Genomic DNA, 17,519 nt, shown 5'->3' on the forward strand with positions numbered 1-17,519 from the left:
ACCGATAAGTGATAATATTATTTACTCTCATTTTTCTGTGAGTTTTTTTCATATGTCTTCATATACATATAATTTATATATGTAAAAAAATATGCGATTGTCCAATTTTTCAATGAGATATTTGAAAGTAAAGAGTTAACTACATCACGATTACCACTAGTTTGTGACGATGTTGTTTGCTCATTCGAAGCCAGTTGATTAAAGATCAGATGGTTGTAAACCTAGAAATATATGTAAATTATGTGTTTCTAGATACACATGGTTCCCCTCTAAGTTAGGACTTAGAAATATAAGTGGTGCTTAGACTAAAGAGTGAGAGAAACGAAATAATGAAATAGAAGAGAATTAAGTCTAAATTTTGGATCCTATCAAGATTGTATATTTAATGGCCTTGAAACAAAATTAGTGACGATGAACCCTAATATGAGCATCAAAATAAGGTATAATAAATACGCACACCATAATAACATCAAGTTTTATGTGGTTCACTTCAAAGGATTACATTTACAGGCAAAGAGACAAAGAAATTGACTAAATAATGAAGATTACAAGATTAAGTGAAAATGGTAATCCTCTAAAATATTGCCGATGGATCAAGATCACCGATCACTTTCTTCTCTTTTTCTCTCTATGCCAAAGAGGAATACCGAGAAGAGATCTTTCATGCCTAAGGCTTTTTCCTGTCTTCATATTTTTCTTCAAGAGAATCTCTCTCTCTTGGTTTCATTCTTTCTTCAAGAGAATCTCTCTCTTGCTTCTTTCATCAAGAGGCACTTTTAATCTTTTGGATTTCATGATTAAGAAGAACCTTCTTTCTTTGGTATTTCTTCATCAAGAGAATTTCTCTCTCTTGTATTTCTTCATCAATGAGCACTTTCTCTCTTAGCTTCCTATATAGTGACCCAATTTGGGTACAACAGACCAACTTACATAGAGGTCTTATATAGGTTTTCTTGGACTCCTAACTCGATCCCCAAGCAACCCATAAATATATTGATTCCCTAAAATATTAGGGTTTACATCTCCACCAAATAGAAAACAATATTAATAAAGTCTCTACAAGATATGAATAAATCATAATTTAGAAAAGAACCTTCTATGGGGGGTGATTTTGGTGTGGTCAGCCCCAATAAAGTACAATGCCAATGTTATCCTGTTATGGTATAGAGGCCTTGTTTAGGTTTTTTTGAACTCCTAGCTTGATCCCCAAGCAACCCATAAATATATTGATTCCTAACATCTCCACAAAATAGAAAGCAATATTAATAAAGTCTCTACAAGATATGAATAAATCTTAATATAGAAAAGAACCTTTTATGGGTGGCGATTTTGGTGTCGCCAACCCCAACAAAATACAATGCCAATGTCATCCTATTACGGTCTGAACAAAGGAAATAAGAGAATGGGGTTGGGGCCGTGGTGGTAGCACCCGCATACCTTAGTCATCACGTTGTGGGTTTCATTCATGATACTAATACCATCCTACTAATATTTTTAAAAAAATGGCTCATAATCTACTTGAAAAAACAGGTACGGGCATGTCTTCCCACTGAATTACCCAAAAAAAAAGAAAAAAAAGAAGAAGAAATAATACTTTGGTCCATTAAACTTGCAATTCTCCACTTAGGATCTAAATATAGCTCCAAAATGGACCTCTAACCAATTTATCTCTTCTAGCACCAAATATATAACTTCTTTGAAGAAACCAAAATGTAGCTTCAAAATTTCAAACATAGTTGGAACCAGTTCTCACTTGACATTGTGTCTAGTGATATTGCGCAAGAGAAAAATAAAAGAAAATCTTTTGCTATGTTCTAGTGAGTATGTTAGGATTTCAACCAAAGACCACAGACAATTAAGCCAAGAGGCTCAGTCCCAATATCATAAATAGAAAAACATAATTATTTTTTGGACAATCATATATTGTCTTAAAACATGAAAGCAAATAAGAAACACACATATTTATATTCATGCAAGCTTTTCTTCACTTGATTTCATGAAACCAGGAGTATAATCAAACACTATGACCTTCTCAATTGCAGCCATGAACTTTCCTGCAAATTCCAAGTGAGAAGGATGTGATGAATATGCCATGAAATCTTCAGGGCTCCCAAATGTCAAGGTGAACACATAAGTGAAGCCTTGCCTCAGGAGCTCCTCTGAACCCACATCTTGCCCCCTGTGAAACCACATTCTTCTGATCACAAATCCATTTTTACAATCAATATACTTTCGATAAATTTTTACATTAATAACTGAAATTATGTCCCAGGAATTAGGCTTCGGCTTGATTGATTGGTAGTTGATGATTGGAAAACATCTCAAGCTAGATCCCTACCTGTTGAACTACCAAAATTCTAAAAATAAAAATATAAAATGAAATGAATGGAAATGAAAAAAGATCCTACATTGTAGTTTATGATTGCTTCTGGTATTTATGTTGCATGCAACCAAAGAAATTAGGACAAGGCAAACAAAAAAGAATATCATTTAGAGTTAGGTAAAATTAGGACTTTCATCTGTGGTCGCTGACGGTGTTATCAAAACTGGACAAGAACGGCCGAGCCTGGTCAACCACCATCAAGACCCCAAACAAGTTCTCTTCAACAATACACCAAATCTTGAGAACAACCAAAATTTAGAGTAATTGATGAAAATATACTAGTACATTTTATTGTTTTGATCAGTTTTCATCAATTGAACCGGTTTGATGTCTGTCAAACTGCTAATTGAACCAGGCCAAACACTTTTTCTTGGACCTAGCAAACAATAAAGAGCTAGAAAATAAAAAATAAAGATCATACTCAACTTATATGTACTAGAAAGTAATGAAATCCCAAAATTTAACAGAGACTATCCAATTTTGGACTTGCAAATCTAAACTTTAGAAACTTAAAATCTTTTTTTTTTTTTTTAATACCCATCTAGTGATTCCAGAGTGGAACGTAAAATTTTAGATTAATTTTTCTCAAGGGAACATGTTGATGGGGTGCTCCTACTATACGGGCTCTTTTTGTCTAATGTTTGCGAGTAAGACTCTATAAAAGATATTTATCAGAGAGCAATCTGCAAAATGAATTGAATCCGTAAACGATGAATAGAATACATTCATTAAAAAAAAAGAAAAAGCTTATATAAGGATCAAAAAGGCATGCCACAAAAATCCATCGAAAAAATTTGTTTTGATGGTGAAAAATCTTCTAATTTATCATCGCAACCTGGAGATGTAAGGTTTTCAAAAGAAAAAGATTTTAAAATACCAAAAATGGTACATTTTATAATATATTATCTAGACTGTCCAATCTCAAAAATTTAAAATGTTTGTAGATCAGCTTAATTTGTACTATTTTTTTAGTTTTAAATTTTATAATTAGTATGAAGTAATTTTTCAGGTCACCATTAAAAAATATTATACCAAAATTACATCTTTCGATTAGCTTTTAGAGCTGCACCTTAATTAGATTAAGATTGACACCTTATACAAACCACGCTTAAAAAAACATAAAAGATGAATTGAAGTATCCACTATTAACGATGAGTAAAAACAGAAATTTTATGGATACCAGTAATTATAACTCTATTAGAAGATATGATAAATCATCTTTCCATGTAACTTATCAAGTTGTCACCCAAGATCTCCACCGTCCATTTCTGATGCAAATGTATCTAGATGCATTAGTGAGTCGCAACGTGCTTTTCTATGTGGGAATCACCGATCCAACCTATACGCATTTCCAAGTTGATTGGACGGTAGTGATCTAAGTGTGTATGTGTGTAACCAATGGTTTAAAAACCGGATCGGTGACCCGGATCGGGCTTTTCAAAAACCGATCCGGATCGGCGAATCGGCGATCCGGATCGGCGAATCGGCGGTTCGGATCGGAATCGGGTGAATCGGTCAGAATAAAGCTTCAAAAAAATCCGAAAAAATTATTAAAATTCATTATAAATATTGTTTTTTAGGAATTCAATAAAAAATGAGGGTACTCCATTAAGAATTTTCATGTTTTTGGATGAATATGCGAATATTGATATGTCCTATGTTTGGCAATTTTTTTACCTTTGCTAGCATTAAGAATTGCCACCATCTGTTTTTTTACATTACTAGGGACACTAGTGCATGCAGAAACTTCTCCCTTAACCCCTGCCAAGTGTTGCTTGAACCTATGTACCCCACTACTTATCACTCTTTGACAGTAATTACAAATAATTTTGTCTTTCTTGTTGAGATCAAATCTGACCCCATGTTGCCATGCAGGGTCTTCTATAGATCTTGACATGATTCAACTGTTTTAAGATGTAAAAAGTTTAAATTAACCTGACAGTTCAAAAAGAAAAATAATCACAATATGTAGTGATAATATGTTGCGGTAGTTCATGTAGTCATATTCGTTGTTATTTGTTATTGCAAAATACCTTTTTTGACAATAATATTTCGTACATATCAATTACAAACATTTAGAATAATACAAAATGCAAGCTCCAAACATGGCTACAACTCAATTATCAAGAACATACATTTTTTGCATTAAAAAATTAATAATAAAAACAATTCTTCAAAGAGCCGGCTAACATCAGTCATTCCAACTTAAAAATCCATGAACAACAAATAAAAAAAATACAGTTTTGTATTGAAAATATAATAACATGCATTTTTTTGCATAAATAATCCATCAACATACAATTTTTTCAACAAAAACTTTAACAATAAAAATTTAAAATATGGTTTAATACCTCATGATAATTAAAACCTTGTCACGATTTTCACATCTTTTCGGAAAATCATCAATTTTCAAAAAATTCGATCATGAAAAAAAAAAAAAAAAAAATTACAGCAAACTCAAACAATAAAAATTAAAAATTAGGTTTAAATGTTTAATACATCATGATAATCAAAACTTTATCACGATTTTCACATCTTTTCGAAAAATCATCATTTTTCAAAAAATTCGATCATGGATAAAAAGAAATAAAAAAAAAAAGTACAGCAAATTTTCAAAAAATTCGATCATGGATTAAAAAAAAAATTAACAAATTTTCAAAAAGTTCGATCATGGATTAAAAAAAAAAATTCATAAATTTTCTAAAAATTCGATCATGGATTACAAAAAATTCGATCATGGATTACATAAAATTCGATCATGGATTACATAAAATTCGATCATGGATTACAAAAAAAAAAAAAAACATAAAAAAACAAAAAATTCGATCGTGGATTACAAGAACAAAAAAAAACAATTCCATCATGGATTACAAAAAATTCAATCATGGGTTACAAAAAAAAAAAAAACACAAAAAATTCGATCAAGGATTACAAGTAAAAAAAACAAACATTTTGATCATGGATTACAAAAAAGTTGATCATGGATTACAGAAAATTCGATCATGGATTACAAAAAATTCGATCATGGATTACATAAAATTCGATCATGGATTACAAAAAAGTCGATCATGGATTACAGAAAATTCTATCATGGATTACAAGAAATTCGTTCATGGATTACATAAAATTCGATCATGCATTACAAAAAAAAAAAACAAAAAAAAACAAAAAATTCGATCGTGGATTACTAAAAAAGAAAAAAACAATTACATCATGGATAACAAAAAATTCAATCATAGATTACAAAAAACTCTATCATGGGTTACATAAAAAACAAAAAACAAAAAATTCGATCATGGATTACAAAAAAAAACAAACATTTCGATCATGGATTACAAAACATTCGATCATGGATTACAAAAAATTCTATCATGGGTTACAAAAATAAAAAATAAAAAATAAAATTCGATCATGGATTACAAGAAAAAAAAACAAACATTTTGATCATGGATTACAAAAAATTCGATCATAGATTACAAAAAATTCTATCATGGGCTACAAAAAAAAAAAAAAAAAAAAAAAAAAAAAAAAAAAAAAAAAAAAAAAATTTGTTCTTCACAGAGTCGTTTTACATAAGCGATTTTAACTCAAAAATTCACCTCCAAGTGAATAAATTACATCCAATTGACTATATTTTCTGATAAACAACAATATAAGGAATCAAAAACCTAAATTTTTAACACATTATTTCTAATATATCATGAAAACAAAATCAAAAGGCAGAAAAAAAAAAAAAAAACAGCGGAATTTTTTTCCCCTGACATCTTACTGTTCATATCAAATTTCTTGCTGTAATTGACCAGATTACGTAAAATTAAAAATTTTAAATCATACTAGACACAATAAAGATTAAAAACCCTAATTATTGAACTCATTTTGTTCAAAATATGCCATGAAATAAATCAAATGGCGGAAAAACAAAAAAACCCAAAGTTCTTACCTGTTTTTGTGAACCGAAGCCTTCAATCTCCAAAAAAGTCTGTTTTTCTCAACGATTTTCACAAATTAGTAACAAAATCTTTTGATTCACAGCTTTAAGATCAATATGCCAACAAATTTTGAAAGATTCATGCCCTATTTGGCATGAAATTTCAAAAATAGCGGAAACCCTAAACCCCGAATTTTTCTTGATCCAAAAACAACCAATTTTTCCACCATTAAATCGTTAAAAAAGCTGAATAAAGCTGTTTACAGCCTGAAAAACAGATCACGTGCCGAAAAAAACAAAAAAAATGATCAAAAAATGACAAATTTGAAAAAAATCCGTGAAGAACACTGTGCAACCCGTGTTCTTCACGGACTCGCCGATTCCGCACAGTGAATCGGCGAGTCACTGTGCGGAATCGTCCGGTTCTCTCTAGAACCGGACGATTCCCGGTTTTTGAACCGATCCGGTCCCTTTTTCGTGAATTCCGAGTCGAACCGGGCGAGTCCGGTTCGACTCGGCGATTTTTAAAACGCTGTGTGTAACAAAGTGCAAACACAATACTTTTTAGAAAGGATCATGCGCCAGATCGAGAACTTAGCTAGGTAAAAGGGTGTGGTCCTTTAAGCTTTGGCATAGTATTAGACATATCAGTTTGCAATTGAGTGTTGTCAAGTTTCAACTGAAGAGGTCGCAGTCTTCGGATTTTAGGCTTAAATCAAAGTGAAGCGAAGACTGGTGTTCCCGCTTTGGTCAGAGTCGGACTGTTTTGGTCAAATTCGGGTTTGCTTCGGTCTGATTCCGTCGAATCTTCGTCCTAAGCAAAGAAATATTTACATAAAAGTATTTTTTAAATTTTAATTTTTTCATTATATTATATATAAATATCTAATATATTTATATTAAATTAAAAAAAAAAAGTCTGAAATCTTTTTCATAATCAACCGAAACACTGAATTGCTTCATTTTTCTCACCAAACTGAAAAGACTCTGAAGCGAATCTGACAACATTAGTTTGAATGAAAAATATCAAGGTTTATGACCCTTGAGTTTCTACTCAAAAAGCCCAAACCGGCCAACCTAGCCCTATCTTCTAGCTAGGTAAGAGCTCGTTTACTGGATCTCTCTATCTCCCACCCTAAGGTAAGGTTATATGTTATATAGTCCACTCTCACAAAGAAGCATATAAAGGTAATGCATTTTCACATTTTGCTACCATTCCATGCATGAAAATTAGATGTTTACTATGATAAAGATGATGATCTTTGCCTTTGCGTGGCATAATATGAAGATACTAATATCATTTTTCTTGTTATTATCATCTTTTAGTATTTAGAACCAAAGGTAAAGACCACAATGGCTCCAATATGCAGGGGAAATGTGTTTATAAGCCCGCTGGCTAATGAAATAGTACCGTTCAATTGAAGTACATCCAACAGCCAGTGTATATGATCAGTTTTCATTTTTAATATTTTTTATAAATTATTTTGACCTGAAATTTTGTGGAGAGATGATCTAAAACCAGGCACACAAAAAAATGATATCAAAAAGAAATATGCTAAAAAAGTTATATGAAAGTGCATCCGCTCATATCAACGAGCATATGCCATCCAAATCATGCAATCTAGGCCGTCTAGCCTATAATGTACCATAAGAAAGTTGGCCAACGCTTAAAATCATATATATATATATATATATATATATATATATATATATATATATATATATAGTGGAATTATTGTGGTGGAAGTCACAAAAAAAGCAACTAAAAATCAATTAGAAAACATTGGTCAAAATGCCAAGAGAAGTTAATTGGTTCACCATTCAAAAGCCTTCACATATTCCAGTTTAGAGGCCAGGCTTTCCATGCCTTCAACAATTTCTTGAATAGAGATGCCCTCTTTGAACTTCACCAAAACTAAATGCTTCATATCACCACTGTCCATCTCTCAAAACCTTCTTTCCCTTCTTTGCCTCGAGCTTAACAATATATACTATTTATCAATAGGGGTAGAGAAACTTTTATCAAATAGCCCGGGATACTTTGGAAAATGCTGAACAACCCTTATTTTTTAAGCACCCCAAAATGCCCTCAAAATCAATGGGGAAGAAAAAAAAGAAACACAATGATACCCAGTGTTTCAAAACTTGTATTGGTGGGGCAGATTGCTCATCCACAAATCCATAACGGATCGTTAGATTGGCTATTCAGATAAGGTCTGGATCGATCTGAATCAGTGATCGAGAAAAATACTAAAAAATAAACTAAACAAAAGAAAAATCAAAATACAGTTTTATGGGGGGGGGGGGAGTTTAGAGGGTATTTAAAAATATGTCAGATAAGCTTTGAAAAAATAAAAAGGACAATTAGTTCGGTCTAGCGGTTTATGGGATGGTGGTTTAGATGGACCTAAAAATATGTCAAATAAGCTTTTTTTAAAAAAAGATAACTGATCCTCACTAATTCCAATCCGGATCAACCGTCCCAATTGAAAATCACAAGGTTTTAAAAAGCTGATGACACCCTTTCATATCTGCTCATTTCATGACAGTAAATTTTGCTTGGCAATTTGGGAGAAATTCACTGAAATTTTTTGAAAATTGAAGAATCAAAGAACCTGGAGTCCAACTCTCAATAATTGCCCATGTGGGTTCTATATACTCGAGGAAAGAGAGAAAGAGAGAGATGGGCAAACATTGTGGGGTCTATTTACATTTCCAATAAAGCAACTGAACGCAAAGTAACTTTTGGTCCTTACCAAACAGTGTACATACAGTTATGTGCATAGGGTTTGTCCCCACATTCATATACTTTTCTCTCAAGTTTTTAAAATTTTATGATCCATTTTTTTTTTTTTTTTGGTTAACAAATGGTTTCTACTGATTAGTACCATCTTTGCACAAACTTTTATGTAGCTGATACGTATACAGGGATACACTCTGAGAACAATTATGTACCATTTACTGGTATTCAATGGACAAGCAAATAAATATAAATATGGTATTGTTGAAAATCAATTTTGGAAATCATGATTTAAGTGTGAGTGTTAGAACCTATATAAAGTTCTAAAACTAATCTACACGATTTCTCCCTCTCTTATTTTATTTTCCATTTTTATAACTTGTTCAATTATTTGTCACAAAAATGATTCTTTCAAAGTTAGTAGCATAAGCCACATATATATATATATATATATATATATATATATATATATATATATATATATATATATATATATATATATATATATATATATATATATATAGTGCGGTTTCTATAAGGATACAAACTTAAACAATCCAATCAAGACGCACCTTAAAATTTTATCATAACATGCAATTTTGTTATAAAATTTTTTTAGCATTATCTTAAAATCTATTTTCATACCTAATTAGAAAATTTTAAATTTCAAAAATGGTTAAAATCAAGTAGATCTATAAGTACATGAAAATCTTGAAATGGACGTTCTAGATAATGTGTTGCAAGATGCACTATTTTCGGGACTCAAAGCCATTTTTTTTTTCATATTCATACATCTTAATATCGAGATGATTGATTAGTAGGTTTTTTCAACATTAAAAAAACATTTCCGATAGATTTTTTAGGTGCATCTGTGATTCTATATTTTAAGGTTGCAACCTTATATAAACTTATATATATATATATATATATATATATATATATATATATATATATATATATATATATATATATATATATATATATATATATATATATATATATAGCTCTTTAATTATTTTTATCAGTTTTTGCCAGTGTTAGAAAAACTGGCAATTTTCAAACCAGTTCCAGGATGGTATGAGTCTCTGCCCAGCCCCCCCTAAAATCCCATCTACTTTTTTTTTTAAAAAAAAAACACTTATTTTAGTGTATTTTGAGGTCTCCTTCGAACCCCCACGCAACATAAACCTATTTTAATTTTTATTTTATTTTATTTATTTTTAATATTTTCTCGATCCCCATTTCAGACCAATCCGAGTTATGAAACATTGGTTTTTACTAAAGTCAGTATAGGATTTCACTAACAATTGGCACGAATTTAATAAATGTTTGTTATCCTTTTCTAATCAATATTAATGCACATTTTTTGTGAGTCGGCACAATTTCCTTTTAGAAGTACTCGAAACAGTTTCATAGTAGTAATGGGGACTCATACAGTTAGGTACTTCAGTGATGGAAACACAAAAAAAAGTACCTAGGTATGATCCAGATTTTGTTTTTTTGGTAATTTAATGGGGAAAATGGGCCCTACCCAATTTTTTAAATAGTTTAGGAGTAAGTCTTTTTGAAGGAGTTAGTGAAGTAGTGTCAGTAGGAATGAAAACGGCAACGTGGTGACTAGGATGTGGGAGTGCTACTATGATCCACATTTTATGTGTTCTATATTGACAATATCCTTTGAGAAATAGGAGAAAGAAAATGATAGACTAGCATACAAACACATTCCACAGTTTCCTATTCATACTTGTTCATTAAAAAGAATGGATCCAATTAATACGTATTTACCAAGATGAGTAGGATTAAGGCCACAACAGCAAGAAAACATAAAACAAAAAAGGATACTATTGAAATAAGGTGCGCATGAAAAAACCTCTAGAAGAGAGTGTTCTAATGTTGGAGAACTCTCTAATTGGTCATCTCAACCTCGAGATGTATGGATATAAAGAAAAACTTGAATTTCAAATCCTAAAATAAATCTCGTAACATGTAATCTAGATAGTCTATTTTTTAAGTGTTTACATATCTGTTAGATCTATATTACTTTTAAAACTTAAAATTTTATAACTAGGGATGAAAGTAGATTTTCTAGGTAATCATAAGATTTCCGATACGGAAAATACATCTCTAAGCATATTTTCTAGGTACACCTTAATTCAACATAATAAGGTGGGCGCCTTATGCAAACCTTACCCAATAGTGAACCAACCATGAGAGAGTGTGTATGTTTTCAAATAGTCAAAAGATTATTTCTCTCAAGAAACCATGTTGTATATTTACTTCCTCAGGTAAAATCCGTTTTAGGATTTTAAATTTAAAAATGTAACCTCTGGTATCTAGCAACTAATCCCATAAAAAAACTCCCCATTTTTTCACTATGAAAATTTATATTTTAAAGTGGATCTCAAAATTTCATATCAAAAAGATGTTTCGAAAATTCATACAAGGAAAATCTTTTGCATGGAATAAGTGCATAGCATGCTCCTGCAGGAGCATCCTACACACATCTAACAATTTGAGCGGCCTCGATTCATCTGGATTAAAAAATGATGGCATGGTTCAAGAGGTAGGGTCCACCCATCTCATCCAAGATTCCAAGAATCATAACTTTTCACTTGTCTACATTACTCTCACGAGTCGGAACCAAATAACTAGGAACAATTACAAAAAAACCTCTAAGACCACACGCAACTTACCCTCAAATCTAGCTTTTTCTCTCATTTTTTTTTCCAAAATAAACTTCCTATACAAATACCTTCAAAGGGAAAAAATTCATTTTTTTAAACGAAAATGGCTGCCATGCACAAAAATCATTTTGGCCAGATTTGACGTTTGCTTTTGGACCCAGTAGCACATTGTTGGAACATATCATCACATTGCCAGAGCGCATAAGTGTTGGAGCGCATAAGTGCTGGACCGCCCTAGGACGGACAACTACCAGACCGAAACTGAGTATTGTCGGATTGCGCTTTACATAGTGTCGGAGCCCTGGAATCCAGTAAGATCTACTGTCGGACAGGCCTTTGCAACTGCGGGACCGCACTTTACATAGTGCAGGAGCTCTACTGCCGGACCGCACTTTATACAGTGCTGGAGCCCTACTGCCAAACTACACTTTACACTAGTGGTTTAAAAAACGAATCGGTGCCCAGATCGGGCACACCAAAAATCCATCTGGATCGGTGGATCGGCGATCCGGATCGGAAATCGGCCCAATCGAGCAGATTAAGCTGTAAAAAAAAGAAAAAAAATTATTAAAATTTATTATAAATTTTGTTTTTTAGGAATCCAATAAGAAATCGGGTTACTATATTATTAATTTTCATTTTTTTCCTCAATATATGAATATTGAGATATTTTTTCTCTGTATGAACTTATTTTAACCATTAAATTACATCACACAAAATAAAAATCATAGAACTATCATGGATAAAGTATATAATCATACATGGACCACAATAAAGAATGATTTTTTTATAAGAACATTTTAGTTTTTTTGACAAAAACCTTTTAGGTTTTTTACAAGAAATGTTTGTCGTATTATATATTTATTTATTTTTAGCAAGAACCTTTTTTTTTGACAAAAAATACTTGTTGTATTATTTTTTTTTAGAAGAAATTTTTTTTTTGACAATAACTTTCTATCACTTTTTATTTTTTTGACAAAAGCCTTTTATTTTTTTGACAAAAAAAAGAAATTTGACAAGAAAAATAATTGATAAGAACCTGTCATTTTTTTTTATAAGAAAATTTTTATTTTATTGATAAGCAAAAAATTTGACAAAAAGCAAAATTGATAAAAACACCTTTCATTTTTTTGATAATAAAAAAATTTGACAAAAAACGAAATTGATAAAAAAACCTTTCATTTTTTTTATAAGAAAAAAAATTGACCTTAAAAAAATAAAATTGACAAAAAGAATATTTATAAGAAAAAAATTCTTCTTCAAAAAAATAAAATTGACAAGAAAAATAGTTGATAAAAGAACCCCCTTTCGTCCCAAGGAGAATGGAACCCACGTGTGTAGAAAGAAAATTATAACTAGAAAGCCAGATGCTGCTTAGTAGTATTAAAAGCGCAAACAAAATATAGAATATATTAATGTTTCAAGTTAATACCTTCACATTATCCCACATCGAAGAGGTAAAAAGAAGTTGTAGTGAATAAATACCTCTTTGTAGTTAACGAGGATAACACGTGTGAAGTGATGAGAGTCACGTCACGTGACGAGGTGTGCAGACCTTAAAATACATGTACCTTTTAAAATTTACAAAAAATACCTAAAAAATGTACTTTTTAAAATTTACAAATATGCCCAAAAATGCCCATTGAAGAAAATTTACAAATATATCCAATAATGCCCATTGAACTTAAGGTACATTTACTTTTTAAAATTTAAAAAAATGCTCATTGAAGAAAATTTACAAAAAGACCCAAAAATGCCCATTGAAGAAAATTTACAAAAATACCCATTGAAGAATCGGCGGGCCATGATGCCATGAATCGAAGAATCAGGAGAATCACGATGTCACATGACAAAAATGCCTATTGACCTTAAGGTACATGTACTTTTTAAAATTTACAAAAATGGCCATTGAAGAAAATTTACAAAAATGCCCATTGAAGAGAATTTACAAAAATACCCATTGAAGAATTGGGAGAATCATGACATCACCTGGCGATTTACGGCATGGAATCGCCGGTTCTTCTCTAGAACCGGGCGATTTCTGATATTTCACTGGAACCGGATAGGGACTCGACGCGATTTTTGGTATTTCACTGGAACCGGATCGGTTCTGCCAATTCCCGAGTCAAATCGGACGAGTCCGGTTTGACTCGCCGACTTTTGAGTCACTGCTTTACACAGTGCCGGAGCCCCCATTTTGGTGGGATAGAGAAGAGAGAGGCGTGTGTAAGGTAAATATAAAGCAGATTAGTTTAGGTATTTTTTATTTTTTATTTGATTGGGAGGTATTTGGATAGAAAGTGTATTTTGGAGAAAAAAGCGAGAGAAAAAATTAGGTTGGGTAGGTTGCATACAAAGTGCAGTCTTCAAGTTTTTTTTTTTGTAATTTTCTCAAATAAATATGCATCCAAAATTTTTTTTAAAAAAAAAACCATCCCACGTGTATGGTGCAAGGTGTCCCCAAAGTGAGTGACCATACTGACCAATGCCCGTTGGTTCACAAATGTGGACCATTGACACGTCGTGATACTCACATATGTATGCCCTTTTCATGATCTATTTTCCGGATGGATTTTGAGCCTAATTTTTAGGAATATGTGATCGGAGATCATTAATATGCAAAAAATAAATATATTTGAAACAATAATATATTTTGAAGAAAATTTTTTAACCCTTAATTTTTATTTATTTATTGATAATATTCAAAACTTTAAAATTAAGGGTTTTTTAGCCCTTAAAAAAAACAAGGTTTCAAAAAATTAAGGATATTTGAACCCTTAATTTTTATTTTTATTTGGAAGGACCACCACTTTATATCCATCTTTAAGATAGATGTTTGATGCATCGACTGCAAATGTAGGATTGCTTTCCATAGAACACTTTTTCTAGCATAGAAGTTATCAAAAGTGATCGTTTGGTGTACATGTAGTGTACTATTTGTATACTATGTGTAGTCTCCACTATTTGCTGTCAATGATGGATGGTGGGGATACCATTTAGAAAAAGAAAATGAATGGATGATGGGGATGATACTATGTCTAGTATCCCCACATATGCACCTACATTATTCTCATTTGTTCCATAAACACAAGGCATAATGGTGTTTCTATATAAATGTCACTCTATTCTTCAATATGGAACTAAAATTCACCACTTTGTCCCTCTAATTATTTAAATGAAAAATATATAATGAGACCATTTATCTTTGGTACACGGTGGTCACAATTAATCTTGACCAATAAATGTGAAATTAGATGGCTGCATTTATTCTATTGACCAAGCTCAAACTTCAAAATAAATTTTTCAAATTTTATAACATTCAAGCTATCATATTTCACATCAGATGGTTGTAGATAATTGTGACATCTTTGTATTAAAGGTAAATGGTCTCATTATATACAATCCTTTATTAAAAACTTAGAAAAACAACATTTTTAGTTAACATTATCAAATTGTACATACAATCTATTCTATAAGTCACAGTTAAAGGTAGGGACACTCAGCATTCAAACTAGAGTAGGACCTCGTGCACAGAGAGAGAATTCAATTCAATCTCTATCTCTTCCTCTCATAAATATTTATATGGAAAATTTAATTGGAAATGTTTAAAAGGAAATGTCACTGGAAAAGGAACCCCTCTCTTTAATGAATAAATTCATCTTTATCCTATTTAATTATAACACATAAAGAAATATTCTTGTCTTTGTCCGAAACCTAATCATCCATCTTTGAATAAGATCCCTAAAATTTTTTGTAGTATCTACATTGCACATTTGTATATGTTTTTAAGACATATAGATGTGTATAGATGTGCATGCATGGAGCCCTTGCAACCCTCAAGAAGGAAAAAGATTATGAAAGATTTCCTACTCCCCTAGGAGTATACTATCTATTTACTCTGTCAGGTATAACACATGAAAGGAATATTTTTTAAATATTAAATTTTAGGGACGTGATCTCTATAACTCATAAATTAATCTCAATAAAAAATCTGAAATAAATTTTATGTCTACTAGAAAAAAAAAAGGCTTTGAGATTGAATAGAGACCATCTAATTTTGAAGGGCTAGATCTAATTGTCACAAAACTCAAAATTCAATTATTTTCTTTTGGAAATAACCATCTAGTGATTCTTATGTAGTTCAATTTTTTAGACTAAAATAATATTCCTAAATAGGTTTTTTGCATGAAGGGGTAGATACGCAATAAGGTCCTGCAGAAGCATAGTACACGTCCTCAAATATTATATATGCTAACGCCCTTGTGTTGCAGATTAAGGCACTATGAAAGTAAGGAATTTTTTAAAGGAAAGTATATAAATTTTTTAAAGAAAAGTATATAATTATACTATTTACCTTTGGTACAAGGTGGTCTCAATTAATCCCGACTATTGGATATGAAATTAGGTGGCTGCATTTATTTCATTAACCAAGCTTAAAGTTCAAAAGAAAATTTTTCAAACTCTATAACACACTTAAGCTATCAGATTTCACAGCGGTTGTTTGTAAGTAATTGTGACCTCCATGTAGCAAAGGTAAATGGTCTCATTGTATATAATCTCATTTTTTAATTATGTTTTGCAGACATGTAAATTTCATCTAGCCGACAAAATTAAAATTTTAAAATTAAATTTCCTCAAGAACAAGAGAAAATTATTCTGCTATTATCATTGAATGTGTACCATCTAGCCTTTGAGAAGACCAAGTTTTTATAAAAAAATTTTTATTTTCCAAATCAAAGTTATTGTGCAAGATTTAGGGCTCAACATATAAGGTAGGCCTGTAGAATCTTCTTCCCACTATTTCAAAACTTAGACAGATAGGTTGGATTGTCTACCCTGTAGATCCATGTTGAATCACAACTTCATATTGTTCCGAATCAGTGATTTGAAAAAAAATTTAAAAATAAAAAATAAAATAGAAATTTTTGAGGGAGATTTTTTTTTTCCCCTTTGTTGAGGTGTAAACCATTATACAAACTTAAAATTAAAGAAAAATAATAATATGAAGGGTCCTCCGGGGTCGGGGCCGGGGCCGGGGCCGGGTCGGGGTCGGGGTCGGGGTCGGGGTCGGGGTGGGGGTGGGTTTGGAGGCAGGGGGGAGCGTGTAGGAGGGTGGGGTTTGGGAGATGGTGCGGACTTGGCCATTATTCATACCTTTGTGGATTGGGCTGATTCCTGATCCACAGGTTTTAATCTATAAGAATGCATTGAATGAGTTAACTTTCACAGGTGATCTCATCAAAATTGAGGACAATGCTGAAGTTTCTTCAGAGAATCAAGAGCTTTCTGTCAGCTTTATGTGGCTTTATTAGGTGATAAAATCAACTTTTTGGGTGGGCTGTGATCCTGCAGCCCATCTTCAAAGTAGGAAGGAGAGCCCACCATTTAATTTGAGAAAGATCTTTACATTTTTTCAGATAAGTGTAATCAAGATGCTCCCCCTTTTCTTTAACTTTTGCCGTTTGTCGGTCCTTACAGGAATTTCCCTGGCCCACCCCATATTGTAAGGGCATTTTGGGTCACGTGAAAATGTTTTCCAATAAATGTTTTTGAGATAATTTTTTTTTTTTACGTGGTTAAATGTAGGTATATTTTTATATTGTGGTTAGGTGTGGGTATATTTGCACATCATATTTTCATATCAATTAGCTGTCAATTGACATGAAAAGATACATTGGAATCAATTGATGTGAAAATATTCTCAAACCTATTCACCTTAGAAAAAAAAATTACATGAAAAATACTTTCCAAAAAATATTTTCAGGCCCGTGCATTTATCTATTT

The 17,519-nt window shown here is 31.7% G+C and overlaps 1 protein-coding gene across 1 annotated transcript; it reads right to left on the reverse strand.

Annotated features, from left to right (window-relative positions):
* Positions 1-1,855: 1,855 nt before the first annotated feature.
* LOC18426148 (stress-response A/B barrel domain-containing protein At5g22580) lies at positions 1,856-8,290 on the reverse strand. Its single transcript, XM_006832810.4, has 2 exons — positions 8,130-8,290; positions 1,856-2,179 (listed from the first exon to the last, which is right to left on the reverse strand). Exons 1-2 carry the CDS (start codon positions 8,252-8,254, stop codon positions 1,969-1,971), a joined length of 336 nt encoding a protein of 111 aa, XP_006832873.2. The 5' UTR covers positions 8,255-8,290; the 3' UTR covers positions 1,856-1,968.
* Between the last annotated feature and the right edge of the window lie 9,229 nt (positions 8,291-17,519).

The sequence above is a fragment of the Amborella trichopoda genome, chromosome 1 (assembly GCF_054954075.1).
Source record: "Amborella trichopoda isolate Santa Cruz 75 chromosome 1, AtrichopodaSantaCruz75HAP2 v2.0, whole genome shotgun sequence".
NCBI classification, from domain to species: domain Eukaryota; kingdom Viridiplantae; phylum Streptophyta; class Magnoliopsida; order Amborellales; family Amborellaceae; genus Amborella; species Amborella trichopoda.